The sequence below is a fragment of the Phyllostomus hastatus genome, unplaced genomic scaffold (genome assembly GCF_019186645.2).
Source record: "Phyllostomus hastatus isolate PE091 unplaced genomic scaffold, TTU_PhHast_1.1 phas_contig_210, whole genome shotgun sequence".
In the NCBI taxonomy this organism is placed as follows: domain Eukaryota; kingdom Metazoa; phylum Chordata; class Mammalia; order Chiroptera; family Phyllostomidae; genus Phyllostomus; species Phyllostomus hastatus.
In genome coordinates this window covers 2,719,664-2,733,418 of record NW_025333737.1, presented here as the reverse complement: position 1 = coordinate 2,733,418, position 13,755 = coordinate 2,719,664, and the positions used below count along the sequence as shown (strand labels likewise).

The 13,755-nt window shown below is 36.9% G+C and overlaps 1 protein-coding gene across 1 annotated transcript in view; it reads left to right on the top strand.

The window, feature by feature from the left end:
* EFCAB5 (EF-hand calcium binding domain 5) overlaps positions 1 to 13,755 on the top strand; it is a 109,190-nt gene that overhangs the window by 27,856 nt on the left and 67,579 nt on the right. Inside the window, exons 6-8 of the mRNA XM_045836018.1 lie at positions 3,893 to 3,941; positions 6,275 to 6,281; positions 8,848 to 8,911. Of these exons, the coding sequence (XP_045691974.1) occupies positions 3,893 to 3,941; positions 6,275 to 6,281; positions 8,848 to 8,911 (120 nt within the window). The remainder of the gene's footprint in view (positions 1 to 3,892; positions 3,942 to 6,274; positions 6,282 to 8,847; positions 8,912 to 13,755) is intronic.

The following is a 13,755-nucleotide window of genomic DNA, read 5'->3' as shown; positions in this document are numbered from 1 at the left end:
ATTCATCCATAGAAACTATTCAAAGTGAATTATTTTTTATTGAATTTATTAGAGTGACATTGGTTAATAAAAGTAAGTTTCAAGTATACAGTTGTAAAATAATACCTCATCTGTATATTGTAATGATTCAGAAGGTTTTGGGGGATGATGCAATGAGTACAATGTAAATAAATGTGGCATTTATTTACAAATGCTTCAAAGATGGCTGAGAATCTGTTGAAAGTGATCCATGTTTGAGAAGGCCTGCAACAAGCAGAACACCTGAGAATGTTGAATGTATACAGGCTTTGATCAACAAAGATCAGTGACTGAACTAAATCAGTGCAAGATCAGTGCAAGAACTAGAAGCATTCCAAAAACTGTGTCCAAGATTTTGATGGAGGATCTTGGTATGAAACATGTTATGGCAAAATTCATTCCACAGCTTCTGCTACCAGAGCAGAAGGAACATCATGTTGCAACTGGGAGAACTGTGTGAGGTCCCAAGGTGCCTACTTTGAAGGGGACTGAGGAACAGACATGGGTTAATAAAAGTAAATAAGTTTATAAAAGTAAAAAAAAAGTAATAAAAGTAAATAAGCATGGGCAGAGGGGACTCACAGCAGGGTGGCGGCTGGAGGACCAAGTGGGTGAGGTGGCAGCTGTCAGAACCAAGTGGTCCCACATTTGTGTGCGGATACACCGGGAGGAACAACTGGGAAAATAGACAGACTACATAACCAAGGATTCCAGCGTGGGGAAAAATAAAGCCTCAAAACCTCTGACTGGAAAAATCTGTGGAGAGTGGCAGGAGAAACTCCCAGCCTCACAGGAGAATTTGTTGGAGAGACCCACAGGGTCCTATAATGTACACAAACCCACCCACCTGGGAATCAGCACCAGAAGGGCCCAATTTGCTTGTGGGTAGCAGAGGAAGTGAGGAGTTAGCAGGAAAGCTGGCTGAGAGCTAAGCAAGTGACATTGTTCCCTCTCAACCCCTCCCCCATATACAGCACCACAATGCAGCCAAGTAGGTTGCCCCATCTGGCCAAAATCTAAGGCTCTGCTCATTAGTAAATAACACACATGCCAAGACAGAGAAATATGGCCCAAATGAAAGAACAGGTCAAAGCTCCAGAAAAAATACAACTAAGTAATGAAGAGATAGCCAACCAACCTATCAGATGCACAGTTCAAAACACTGGTAATCAGGGTGCTCACAGAAATGGTTGAGTATGGTCACAAAATAGAGGAAAACGTGAAGTCTACAAAAAGTAAAATAAAGGAAAATGTACAGGGAACCAACAGTGAAGGGAAGAAAACCAGGACTCAGATCAATGGTTGGGAGCAGAAGGAAGAAATAAACATTCAACCAGAAAAGAATGAAGAAACAAGAATTCAAAAAAATGAGGAGAGGGTTAGGAACCTCCTGGACAACTTTAAATGTTCTAATATCAGAATTATAGGGGTGCCAGAAGGAGAAGAATGACAGCAAGAAATTGAAAACTTATTTCAACAAATAATGAAGGAAAACATCCCTAATCTGGTGAAGGAAATAGACTTCCAGGAAGTCCAGAAAGCCCAGAGAGTCCAAAAGAAGTTGGACCCAAAGAAGAACACACCAAGGCACATCATCATTAAGTTACCTAAGATTAAAGGTAAAGAGAAAATCCTAAAAGCAGCAAGAGAAAAGGAGACAGTTACCTGCAACAAAGGAATTCCCATAAGGCTAACAGCTGATTTCTTGAAAGAAACCTTACAGGCAAGAAGGGGCTAGAAGGGAGTATTTGAAGTCATGAAAGACAAAGACCTACATCCAAGATTACTCTATCCAGCAAAGCTATCATTTAGAATGGAAGGACAGATAACTGCTTCCCAGATAAGGTCAAGCTAAAGGAGTTCATCATCACCAAGTCATTACATGAAATATTAAAGGGATTTATCTAAGAAAAAGAAGAAGATCAAAGCTATAAACAGTAAAATGACAAGAAAGTCACAACTATCAAAATCTCAATCTAAAAAACAAAAACAGAAACAAATGAAGCAAACAGGAACAGAGTCACAGAAATAGAGATCATGAAGGGTCATCAGCATGGAAGGGATAGAATGGCAGGGGAGATAAAGAGAATAAGCATAAATGGCAGGTACAAAATAGACAAGGGGAGGTTAAGAGTAGTATAGGAAATGGAGAAGCCAAAGAACTTATATATGACCCCAGGACATGAACTAAGGTGGGGGAATGATGGTAGGAGGGGAGTACAGAGAGGAGGGGAATAAAGGGGAAAAAATGAGAGAACTGTAATAGCATAATCAATAAAATATATTTTAAAAAATAAAGATAAATTTGAAAAAGAACTATTAACCAAAATATACAAAGAATTCATAAATCTCAACAATAGCAAAACAAACAACCAATTAAAAGATGGGTAAAAGGCCTAAACAGATACTTCCCCAAAGATATCCAGATGGCAAATAAGCATATTAAAAGATGCTACACATATGTTATCAGGGAAACACAAATTAAAACAAGATACCACTACTCACCTAACAGAATGCCCAAATTTCAGAATACTGACAACACTAAATGCTGACAAAGAGGTATAGCTACAGGAACTCTCATTCATTGTTGGTGGGAGCAAAATGGTACAGCCACTTTGGAAGATAGTTTGGCAGTTTCTTACAGAAGGGGAAAAAATGGGAGAACTGTAATAGAATAATCAATAAAATATATTTTTAAAATAAAGATAAATTTAAATAGAACTATTAACCAAAATATACAAAATATACTAGACATACTCTTGCCATATGATTAGCTATCCTGTTCCTTGGTATTGACCCAAAGGAGTTAAAAACATGTCCACACAAAAACATGCACATAGATATTTACAGCAGCTTTATTTATAATTGCCAAAATTTGGAAGAAACCAGGATGCCCTTCAGTAGATGAAGGGATAAATTAACTGTGGTACATCAGATAATGGAATATTATTCAGTGCTAGAAAGAAATGAGCTATCACGCCATGAACAGACATGGAGGAACATTAAGTGCATCCTACTAACTGAAAGGAACCAATCTGAAAAGGCAACATACTGTATGATTTCAACTCTATGATATTCTGAAAAAGTTAAAACTGTGGAGACAGTTAAAAGATCAGTGGTTTCCAGGAGTGACAGGGGAAGGAGGGATAAATAGGCAGAGCACAGCGGGGGTTTAGGGTGGTAAAACAATTTTGTATGATAACATAATGATGAATATATGTCATTATACATTTGTCAAAGCCCATAGAATGTACAACTTGAAGAATGATTCTAAATTTAAACTAAGACCCTTGGGTTATATTTCGGTGATGGCTTATTGATTGTAACAAATGTACCACTGTGGTGGGGGATGTTGATAACAGGGGCAGCTATGTATGTGGTAGCGGGCAGAGAGTAGATGGGAACTCTTTATACTTTTTGCTCAATTTTGCTATGAACCTAAAACTGCTCTAAACGATAGAGACTATTTTTAATAAATGGACCAAGAAGAACTCTGACATTTCTTTCTTTTTTCTTTTTGTAATTTAGGAATGAGAAATTATAGAGGGTTCTTTGGGTTGCCAAGTAGGTTGCCAAAGGTGCCTTAGCTCCATCGTGCCCAATGTCTAAGGGTTGATAGAAATGTCCCTGGAGGGGGCAAAATGGACTTACTCTGAGCATTCTAATTTTTGCACAAAAATGATGGGAATCATTGAGGATATATATGTAAAAGCAATTTATATACCTTGAAGTATTCTATAAACTAAATGTTAATTATTACTATTCCTGGATTAAGATTACCTAGGACTTAAACTGAAGAACTATAGATGGCTTTAGTCTAAAATACTAAGTATATGGTAATTAAGAAGTAATATATGCTCTTATTGATTTATAGATTCAGAATGTTCTTCATGAATTTTTTCAAAACCCAGATTTCCAGTTTGGTAAGCATGCCTATTACTACAGTATTTATGTCTCTCTCTCTTTTTGGATGAAGGGAGGGATGCTGAATTAAGATGAAGAGTCAATATTGAGATGGATGTTATTTAAAGTTCTTATAGATGTATTTTCAATACTAAAGCTTTTTTCTCTTACAAGATGGAGTATGTAGAAAAGCAGAGAAGCAATGAATGATTTTCAATCCTTCTAACCTAGTGCCCTATTTTATCACAAATATTCTGTAATATACTTTATTATCCTATCAAATACCTAGAAAGTATTTCTTACAGAGAATTTTAAAAGAAAGATTAACCTGGCTGGCATAGCTCAGTGGATTGAGCGCGGGCTGCGAACCAAAGTGTCGCAGGTTCGATTCCCAGCCAGGGTACATACCTGGGTTGCAGGCCATGACCCCCAGCAACCGCACATTGATGTTTCTCTCTCTCTCTCTTTCTCCCTCCCTTCCCTCTCTAAAAATAAATAAATAAAATCTTAAAAAAAAAGAAAGATTAAATGTCATACATGTGATACAAAGGAGAAATAAAAGAAATGACATAAAAATTATATGTACTATTTCACTATATAAATACTTGGTTATAACTTCATTATAGAATATAATATAGTAGTAGTAACATTTGTACCTACTTATAATAAATGTTTAGACATAAGAAAAGTAAAATTATATCTAAAATTGTATCTAATTGACCATTTCTTTTATTTGAAAATTTGAAATAAGGGCAAAATGAATGGATTTGTATATGTATGTAGAATCCCCATGCATAGAAGTATACAATGCAGACTGACACAGGTGTGTTGTTTTGGAGTTCAGATATAATGTATATTACCTCCCATTACATAATTTCCTGAAATGGTGAGTAACTTGGTAAAGTTCCAGAATGAAGCAGAGTACAATCCTCTCTCAAATTTTCACAGACGTTACATTCTTCAAAAATTCAACAACAAAAAAGGTTCTATGTTTATATATAAAATTGAATTAAGTTCTAGACTCTGAATTATTCTAAGCTGATTTTTCACCTACTTGAATGTCTGGCAGGAGGGGGAAAGTCTTTACTGTGCAGGCATTGCAGGATTTCTGCCCCTACTCCTACTCCCCATCGCTGTAGCAACAAAAACTCACCTACAAATTTCCTCCATGCTCACAAGGGAGAAGGGAGACAGCACTATTTCTACAGATAGCCACATATTTTGATGCTTTGTTTTCACAGAGGTTTCCTTGCATGAGATTAAGCAGAAAGAAAAAAACAATACAAAAACAAAAACAATTGACTTATTGAATGAAGAACTAGAATTTGGGTCCTGAAATTTACATAATTTATAGCCAATTGATTTTTTCAGTTGATTTTTGCCCATTTTATTACATTGATAGCAATTGATTGTCTGAAGTCTGTTCTCACTTTTAAAAATAAAGTGGCACTTTGGTACTCATCATTAATTCCTTCCGGAACTCCTGATGAGTGTTGAAAATGGTGAGTACCAAACTATGCAGCATTTTCTCTTATGGGACGGGCATCGTGACTCATACAAGTTCTGAGCAAGGGTTGAATCCTGAAACATTTTTTCCTTGTCAAAATTTGGGGATTACGGGGCTTGACAAGTTATGAAGCAAATGAGTACTGAGGTATGACTGTAAAATATACTTTCTATCCTTCCAATCACTGTTTCCCAGACCTGATTTGGGCCTTGTTGTCAGCTTTTTCTCTTTCTACCTTTACAGCCTATCTAAAAACTATAGTTCTTCACAGTCAGCACAACCTCAACTCGCCTTTCAGAAAAATTTTGAGGTTACTTTTTAAATTTATTTAGTTTTTGATGGGGGTACAGAAGGAATGAGTTAAGAGAACTCTTATTTGAGACTGATAAACTTAGATAAATTTAAAACACTGTAGTTGACAGTGGTTGTTTCTTCTCTAATCTCCTGTTCTATATAGTATTTATTTTCTGTACCATTTACTCATTCAATATTTATTGAGGCCTCACTTAGTTCCAGATACTGTGATGGGGTAGAAGGTAAAAAGAAGGTGATGTTCCCACTACCCTTAAATTGCTCAAAGTTCAGCCAGGGGACAGACACATATACATATAATAACAACTGTTACTAGTTGAAACTAGTCAGGCTTGCATAACCTTCCAGAGCTTGGGGGAAGGTCTTGGATGGAGATAATAGTATTTAATGGGTAAGCTTTACTAAATGTATGCAGTTTTTTATGATAATAACTGACATCTCATAATAAGCAGTTAAAAAATCAAGAGTGACAAAGAATGTTTTTATGCACCAGCCCCTGATTGGCAGGAGGAATTACTGTTAGAAGTGGGAGAGGAAGTCAGTGTATTGATTCTTTCATCTTGAGCCTTCATACAATTTGCTTTTTTGTGTCTTGGTAAGGTCAATAAGGATCACATAATTGCCACATTAAATGGAAGTTTTAAAAATCTTTATTCAAACTAACTGGCACATTCACCATTATTTAACTCTGTGTTCATGAAACTTTTTTTCTTTACTTTTGTGATATCATTCTCTCTTGATTTTTTTTCTTCTATCTTTGATCACCTTTTAGTATTTTTGTTTCTTGGTTCTTCTTTTTTTAAGTGGTTTTTTTATCAGTTATGCTATTACAGTTTTCCCAACTTTCCCCCCTTTATCCCCCCTCCACCCTGCCCCCCCAACCCTCCAGCATTCCCTACCTTAGTTCATGTCCATGGGTTGTACATATAAATTCTTTGAGTCCTTTGTTTCCTATACCATTTTTATCTCTCCCCATCTATTTTATGCCTAATAATTATGCTTCTTCTTCCCTGTAACTTTCCCCCTTTATTTCTCCCTTCCCCCTCCCCACTGAAAACCCTCTGTGTGATGTTCATTTCTCTGATTCTGTTCTTGTTCTGGTTATTTCCTTAGTTTTCCTTTTCATTGTTTTTCTTTTCTTTTAGGTTTATTTGTTAATAGCTGTGAATTTGTTGTCATTTTATTGTTCATATTTTTTGTCTTCTTTTTTTTTAGATAAGTCCCTTTAATGTTTCATATAATAAGGGCTTGGTGTTGATGAACTCCTTTAACTTGACCTTATCTGGGAAGCACTTTATCTGCTCTTCCATTCTAAATGAAAGCTTTGCTGGATAGGGTAATTTTGGACATAGGTCCTTGCCTTCCATGACTTCTTTCCAGCCCCTTCTTGCCTGTAAGGTTTCTTTTGAGAAATCAGCTGATAGCTTTATGGGAACTCCTTTGTTGTAGGTAACTGTCTCCTTTTCTCTTGCTGCTTTTAGGATTTTCTCTTTGCCTTTAATCTTGGGTAACTTAATGATGATGTGCCTTGGTGTGTTCCTCTTTGGGTCCAACTTCTTTTGGACTCTCTGGGCTTTCTGGACTTCCTGGAGTCTATTTCCTTCACCAGATTGGGGAAGTTTTCCTTCATTATTTGTTGAAATAAGTTTTTTGCTGTCATTCTTCTGCTTCTGGTACCCTTATAAATCCGATATTGAAATGTTTCAGGTTGTCCCAGAGAATCCTCAGCCTCTCTTCATTATTTTGGGTTCTTGTTTCTTCATTCTTCTCTGGTTGAATGTTTATTTCTTCCTTCTGTTCCAGATTGTTACTTTGAATCCTGGTTTCCTTCCTATCACTCTTGGTTCCCTGAATATTTTGCTTCACTTTATTTTGAGTATCTTTCATTTGTTCTTTTATTTTTCAGCCAAGCTCAATCAGTTCTGTGAGAATTTTGGTTACCAGGGCTTTAAATTCTCCATCAGATAGGTTGTCAGTTTCCTCATCACTTAGTTCTGAGGTTTTGCTGTATTCTTTCATCTGGGCCATATTTCTTTGTCTTGGTGCTCCTCATAAGTTGAAAGGTGTGGGGCCTTAGGTATTCACTTGGGCAGGGCAACTCTCCTTGCGGGTTGTGGGGGAAGGGCCAGAGGGGAAACAATGCAGCTTGCCTGCACTTCTCTAGCGCGCTTTCCAACAGACTCTCACGTCAGACTGAAAGTATCTCCCACCACAGCCACCCCAGCCTTAGCCCAGAGTCAGCTCTGGATCTCAGTTTTCCCCTTAAGTCAGTCCTTCCCATGCAGCTCCACCAAGCTCGCCCCTCAGCCACCTCCCCATGGTTTTTCTGAGTAGGCCTGTGCAGTCTGCCTTACCAGTCTGGTTATTCTGGTTGATTTTTTTTCTTTAATTTCTTGTTTGTCAGAGTTCCATGCAGTTTGATTTTCTGGCACTTCTGGTTGTTTATTGATTTTAGATTGGTTGTTATCCTCCTTTTGGTTGTGTGAGGAAGCAAAGGGTTTCTACCTATGTCTCCATCTTGGCCGGAACTCCCCCGGTTCTTCTTTTCTTTACACCTTAAGTGCTCTTTGCCAGAGTTTACTTTTTGGCTCTGTTATCACTTTACACACTATATGTACTCTTGGTTTTTCTTATTCACATCCATGGCCTCAGCTGACTCATCCATATTCCCATCCCAAACCTTCCCCCTGGGCTCCAGATTCCATTTCAAAAGATCTATAAGATGAGTGGTTAAGTGAAAAAAACAAGTTGCAGATCAATATGATCACATTTATATACAGAAAAATAAAAGAGGTGTGTGTGTAGTCTTTTATACTATTGATGTGCATATTTGTTTTTTTTTTTATTTCAACCTGGTCATTAAAAAAGGTAAGTACTTCTTTTCGGTGTTTGGGTTGTTTGGTTAAATAAAAGCCAGGAACAATGATAATTTTGTAGCGATTGGAATGTTACCCAACTATATATTATTTTCTTTATTGTAAATATTGACAGACATTAAGAAACACTTTTATATTCTTCTTTTAAAGCACTATAATATGAATATAAAACATGAATGTATTATAACCACACTAACTAGAAAATAACTTTATTCCATAATTAGAATCAAGTTTCAAACCGTTGAATATTGCTGACTCAATGGAACCAAGATTGGACAAAATGGAATTTATAGAAGTAAGAAGTTATATTATTCATTATTTGACTCAAATTATTTTGCCAACTTCGGTTGTCTTTTGGGGGATGTCACATATACAGAAACTTAGAATTAAATTAAATAAAAGCACAATAACTTATTTTATCAATTCTAAAATGTACACTTTAAAATATTTTAATGCCTCTGAAATTAGGTTACATCTTATAGTCAAAGGCATCTTAGAATTTCTTCCAATCAGTGACACTCATGATGTAAAAGTGTGAAAAACTTCCACTGACACCTTCAGGTAAGATCAAGAAGAACCACCAGCTTCTAGTATTCAGTGAAATCTGGTTATACAAATAATAATGAGATCTAAAACTTACCTATGGGCTAGGTACTGTCTTAAGCTATCCATACAGTATAGGGCAAAAGTAGGTTTACAATTGTGAGTATGCAAAAGACAGAGTTTATTTTTGTATTATTATTTATTAATTATTGCATTATTTTTCATATGAAAAACTATAAATCTACTTTTGTCATACCCTGTATATTAACTCAGATAATTATCTCAGAAATCCTTACTCCTAATTTCATGGATGAATGTACTGAGGTGCAAAAAGGTTAAATAACTTGCACAAGGTCTGACAGCTAGTGGAGTTGGGGAAATTTGCATTTAGGCAGTTTGGTTTCAAAGTCTACATAATACTGCATCTGAGAAAGTTTGATTCTATTGTAATAGAATAAGCAAAAGAAGCAATTTAATGGTACCAAAGTCCTAAATCTTCTATAGCCTGTTTTTATATTTTTCATCTATTTCTGCTAATTCCCCATGTTTCTCTCTGAGTTCTAGAGTCATGGTGACTTTCTCCTTCTGCTCTCCTGCACCCTCACTCCGTTGAAAGTGATGACTATGCACTATATACCGTTACAAGGTTCTATGTGAAGGACTTCTGAAATCTTTCTTGAAATGCTTACCACATAGATAAGAGTTTGGCAATCCTTTCTTAGTTATGTCCTGTGTTTTCTTACATTCTGTATTTGTTCTGTGTTTTCTTACATCCTGTATTTGTTCTGTGTTTGTCTGTTTGGTACTCATTAGTCACAGGGCCAAAGTTGTTCATATCTTCCCCCTGATTTGGAATCCATACTCTGAACCACCACCTTATCTAAATCAAACTCACCAAGCCAATATTTTTTAAGGTTCTTCAATTGTTTAAAAAATTTTAAAGATGTTTTCTAACTCACAGAAATTTTTGTTAATTTTTATGTAAAGAAATCTATTGATTTTTTTGAGGTGTTTCCCATTTTTCCTATGCTTAAAAGCTTTTTTCCTTCCCAAGATAGCTGAATATCCACCCACTTTTTTCTAGCTCTTTTTTTAACTAATTGGAATATTCTTTTGATAAATAATTAAGGGAGAATCTAACTTCATTTTTCCCCTAAAATGACTAACCAAATATACCACTCTATTTACTGAAAAACCTTTCTTTTACATGTAGCTAATTTTCGTTATTCTTTTCTTCTTTCCAATGGAAAATAAAAGTAGAACATTTTACAAGATTTGAATTACTGATTTTTTTAGCACATATGTAAATTCAATTTGGCAGAAAGAAGAGTATTCTCTATGATATGAATTTCCTCAAGAATGTAAGTGTGTTTTTTAAAGATTTTATTTATTTATTTTTAGAGAGGGGGAGGGAGGGAGAAAGAGAGGGAGAGAAACATCAATGTGTGCTTGCCTCTCACACAGCCACTACCAGAGATCTGGCCCACAACCCAGGCATGTGCCCAAGACTGGGAATAGAACTGGCAACCCTTTGGTTTGCAGGCCAGCACTCAATCCACTGAGCCACACCAGCCAGTGAAAGAATGTGTGTGTTTTACTGCATGAATTATTCTGTTGGTATCAGATAAATCAAAACCAGAAGGATAGAAAAGAGGCTTTCTTTTTTTAAAAAATTCACCTGCAAATAACATAACAATTTCCAGTAAAAATCTTTTCAATCTTTCCCCTACAAATTACCTAGAACTAGTGAGAAAATCCTGCTTCCACATGGTCTCTTGTTACCTTACCTGCTGTTGACAAAGCCATCATCCTTTCATTGTCTTTTCATATTTCTTGAGAAAGGCAATTCAATTTGCCAGACTGCAATGAAAAGATTAATTATGGTGCTACTTCTCACCCCTGTTCAGTTGAGAATAAGAGTATTTCAGAGCTCCTATCCTACCTATAAATGCCAAAATAACATCATTGGAATAAATTTTTTAAAGTTAAGAGAATTATTATCAGAATAATGTTCTAAAAATGAACTCTCAGTTTTGCCAATTTGCAGAGAGGAGATCTTTTCTAGCAATGTCATGTTAAAATGTAACTTCTTTAATTCTTTCATGTGATTGGAGACCTTTTCATATTTCATATTTCCTCAATACTAAGATGAACAGTTTTCTCTTTGCACTTCTAAAATCAAAATGCATCGTATAGGTTATGGGGATGTCTATTGCCTGGGTGATGGTGATTTCATGGGTTTATACTTATTTCCAAACCCTTGAATTGTGTGTATTAAATATGTACAGACTTTTACACATCCACCATACCTGAATAAAGTGTTTTTCTAAAAAAGATGAGTCTTACAATCAATGTATATATTTAATGAAGTAATATTTTTCTCTCTTCTCCAACCCCCAAAATCTGTCCTTATTGTCTATCTTATGATTGGTGACTTTTGATAATTGAAAAAAATGCTATTTGTACTTTATAGGTAAAGCACCTAATATAAAATAACAAAAAATGAAATTAAGAGAATTGTTGAAGGAATACATGATAATGGAAATAAGCAGTCAAACAAAACCGAGCAGGTTTCAAAATTAAAAGTAGTTTAATGGAACCAAGATTTTCTTATATTTATAAATGTTAAAGTTTTATATTTGTACAATTTAAAATTAATAAAGATGATAGGACACTTTTAAATCTAATGAGTTTATAGAAAATTATAATAGAACATATAAGTACATTAGAAATATAAAGTAAATGAACAAAAAGTCCACAATAATTGTGGCAATATTAAAACTTTTTTGATAACAACTCTATTGAGATATAATTCACAAACTACTTATTTTTCTATGGCTGCTGTAACAAATATCCATGAATTTGGTGCCTTAAAAAATCAGAAATGTATTCTCTTGAAGTTCTGAGGAGCCAGAAGCCCAAAATAATTACCACTGGGCCAAAATCAAGGTGTTGGTGGGGTTGCACTCACTCTGGAGGGTATAGTGGAGAATTGCCCCTTCCTGCCTCTGCTAGCTGCATGTATTCCTTGACTTATGGCCACATCACCCATCTCTGCCTCTGTGATCAGAAAACCTCCTCTTCTGTGTGAGAAATTTCCCCCTTACAGGGGCATGTATGATTGCATTTACAGCCCAACCTGGTAATCCAGGATAATTTCCTCATCCAAATGCCTTAACTTGGCAATTTTCAACTGGCGTGCCACAGCTCAAGAGGCATACTGATGTGCTGCAAGAATTTTTAAACCATGCAATACCTGACTATTTAGTTAGGAGCACTGACCTCTTTTCACTTAGATTGTCAAATTTAAAAATGACAACAGCTGGGACTTCTGGCAAGATGGAGGAATAGGTGGACACACCGTACCTCCTTGCACAACCAAGATTAGAACAACAATAAATTACGGTCAGCATAACACATAGAACTGATAGAGGATTTATCTGAATGGAAGTCGGACAGCCAAGAAGTTGAAGTAGACCCGTACATCCAGACTGGTAGGAGATGATGAGCCGGGCTGGCGCGGGTTGGCGGAGCTCGGAGGTTGGGGAAAGTTTGGCGCGGAATCAGTGCAACAGCGATCTGGGCGCAAGAACGCAGCGGGGATCCCTGAGTACGCAAGCTGCCGGACCCAGTGGGGCAGCGATTGTGGACCAGGGCAGAGCTCGCAGCCCAGGAGTCCGGGGAAGGGTCTGGGCCCAGGAGAACTGAACTGCCGCCATTGATTCCCTCCCATCCCCGCTCCCACCCCCACCCCCGCCCCCACATATAACATCGCAATCTAGCGACTGGGGCGCCCAGCCCCCGTGAATACCTAAGGCTCCGCCCCCCATCGTAACAAGAGTGACCAGACCGGAAAAAAAAAAATAGGAGAGACAGGGAAAGACGTAAGACATGTGTACAACAGAGCAGATCAGTCCCCCAGGACTCATCCTTTTGAGCGACCAAGAAATAGCCAATCTGTCAGATGCACAGTTCAAAACGCTGGTGATCAGAAAGCTCACAGAATTGGTTGATTTTGGACACAATTTAGATGAAAGGATGCAGGTTACCATAAAAGAGATGCAGGAAGATACGCGGAGGAGAGCCAATAGAGACAGGAAGGAATCTGAGTCTCAAAACAATGCAGTGGACCAGAAGGAAGATAGAATCAACCAAGCAGGAAAGCATGATGAAATAAGAATTCAAAAAATCGAAGAGAGCCTTGGGAGCATCCAGGACACCTTTAAACGTTCCAACATTCAAATTATAGGGGTACCAAAAGGGGAGGAGCAACAAGTGGAAAAGTTATTTGAACAAATAATAAAGGAGAACTTCCCCAATCTAGCAAAGGGAACAGTCTTCCAAGAAATCCAAGAAGCTCAGAGAGCCCCAAAGAAGTTGGACCCAAGAAGAAACACACCAAGGCACATCATAATTACATTAGCCAAGGTAAAAACAAAGGAGAGAATCCTAGAAGCAGCAAGAGATAAGGGGACAGTCACCTACAAAGGAGTTCCCATCAGACTGTCAGCTGATTTCTCCAAAGAGACCTTACAGGCAAGAAGGGGCTGGAAAGAAATATTCCAAGTCATGAAAGACAAGGACCTACATCCCAGA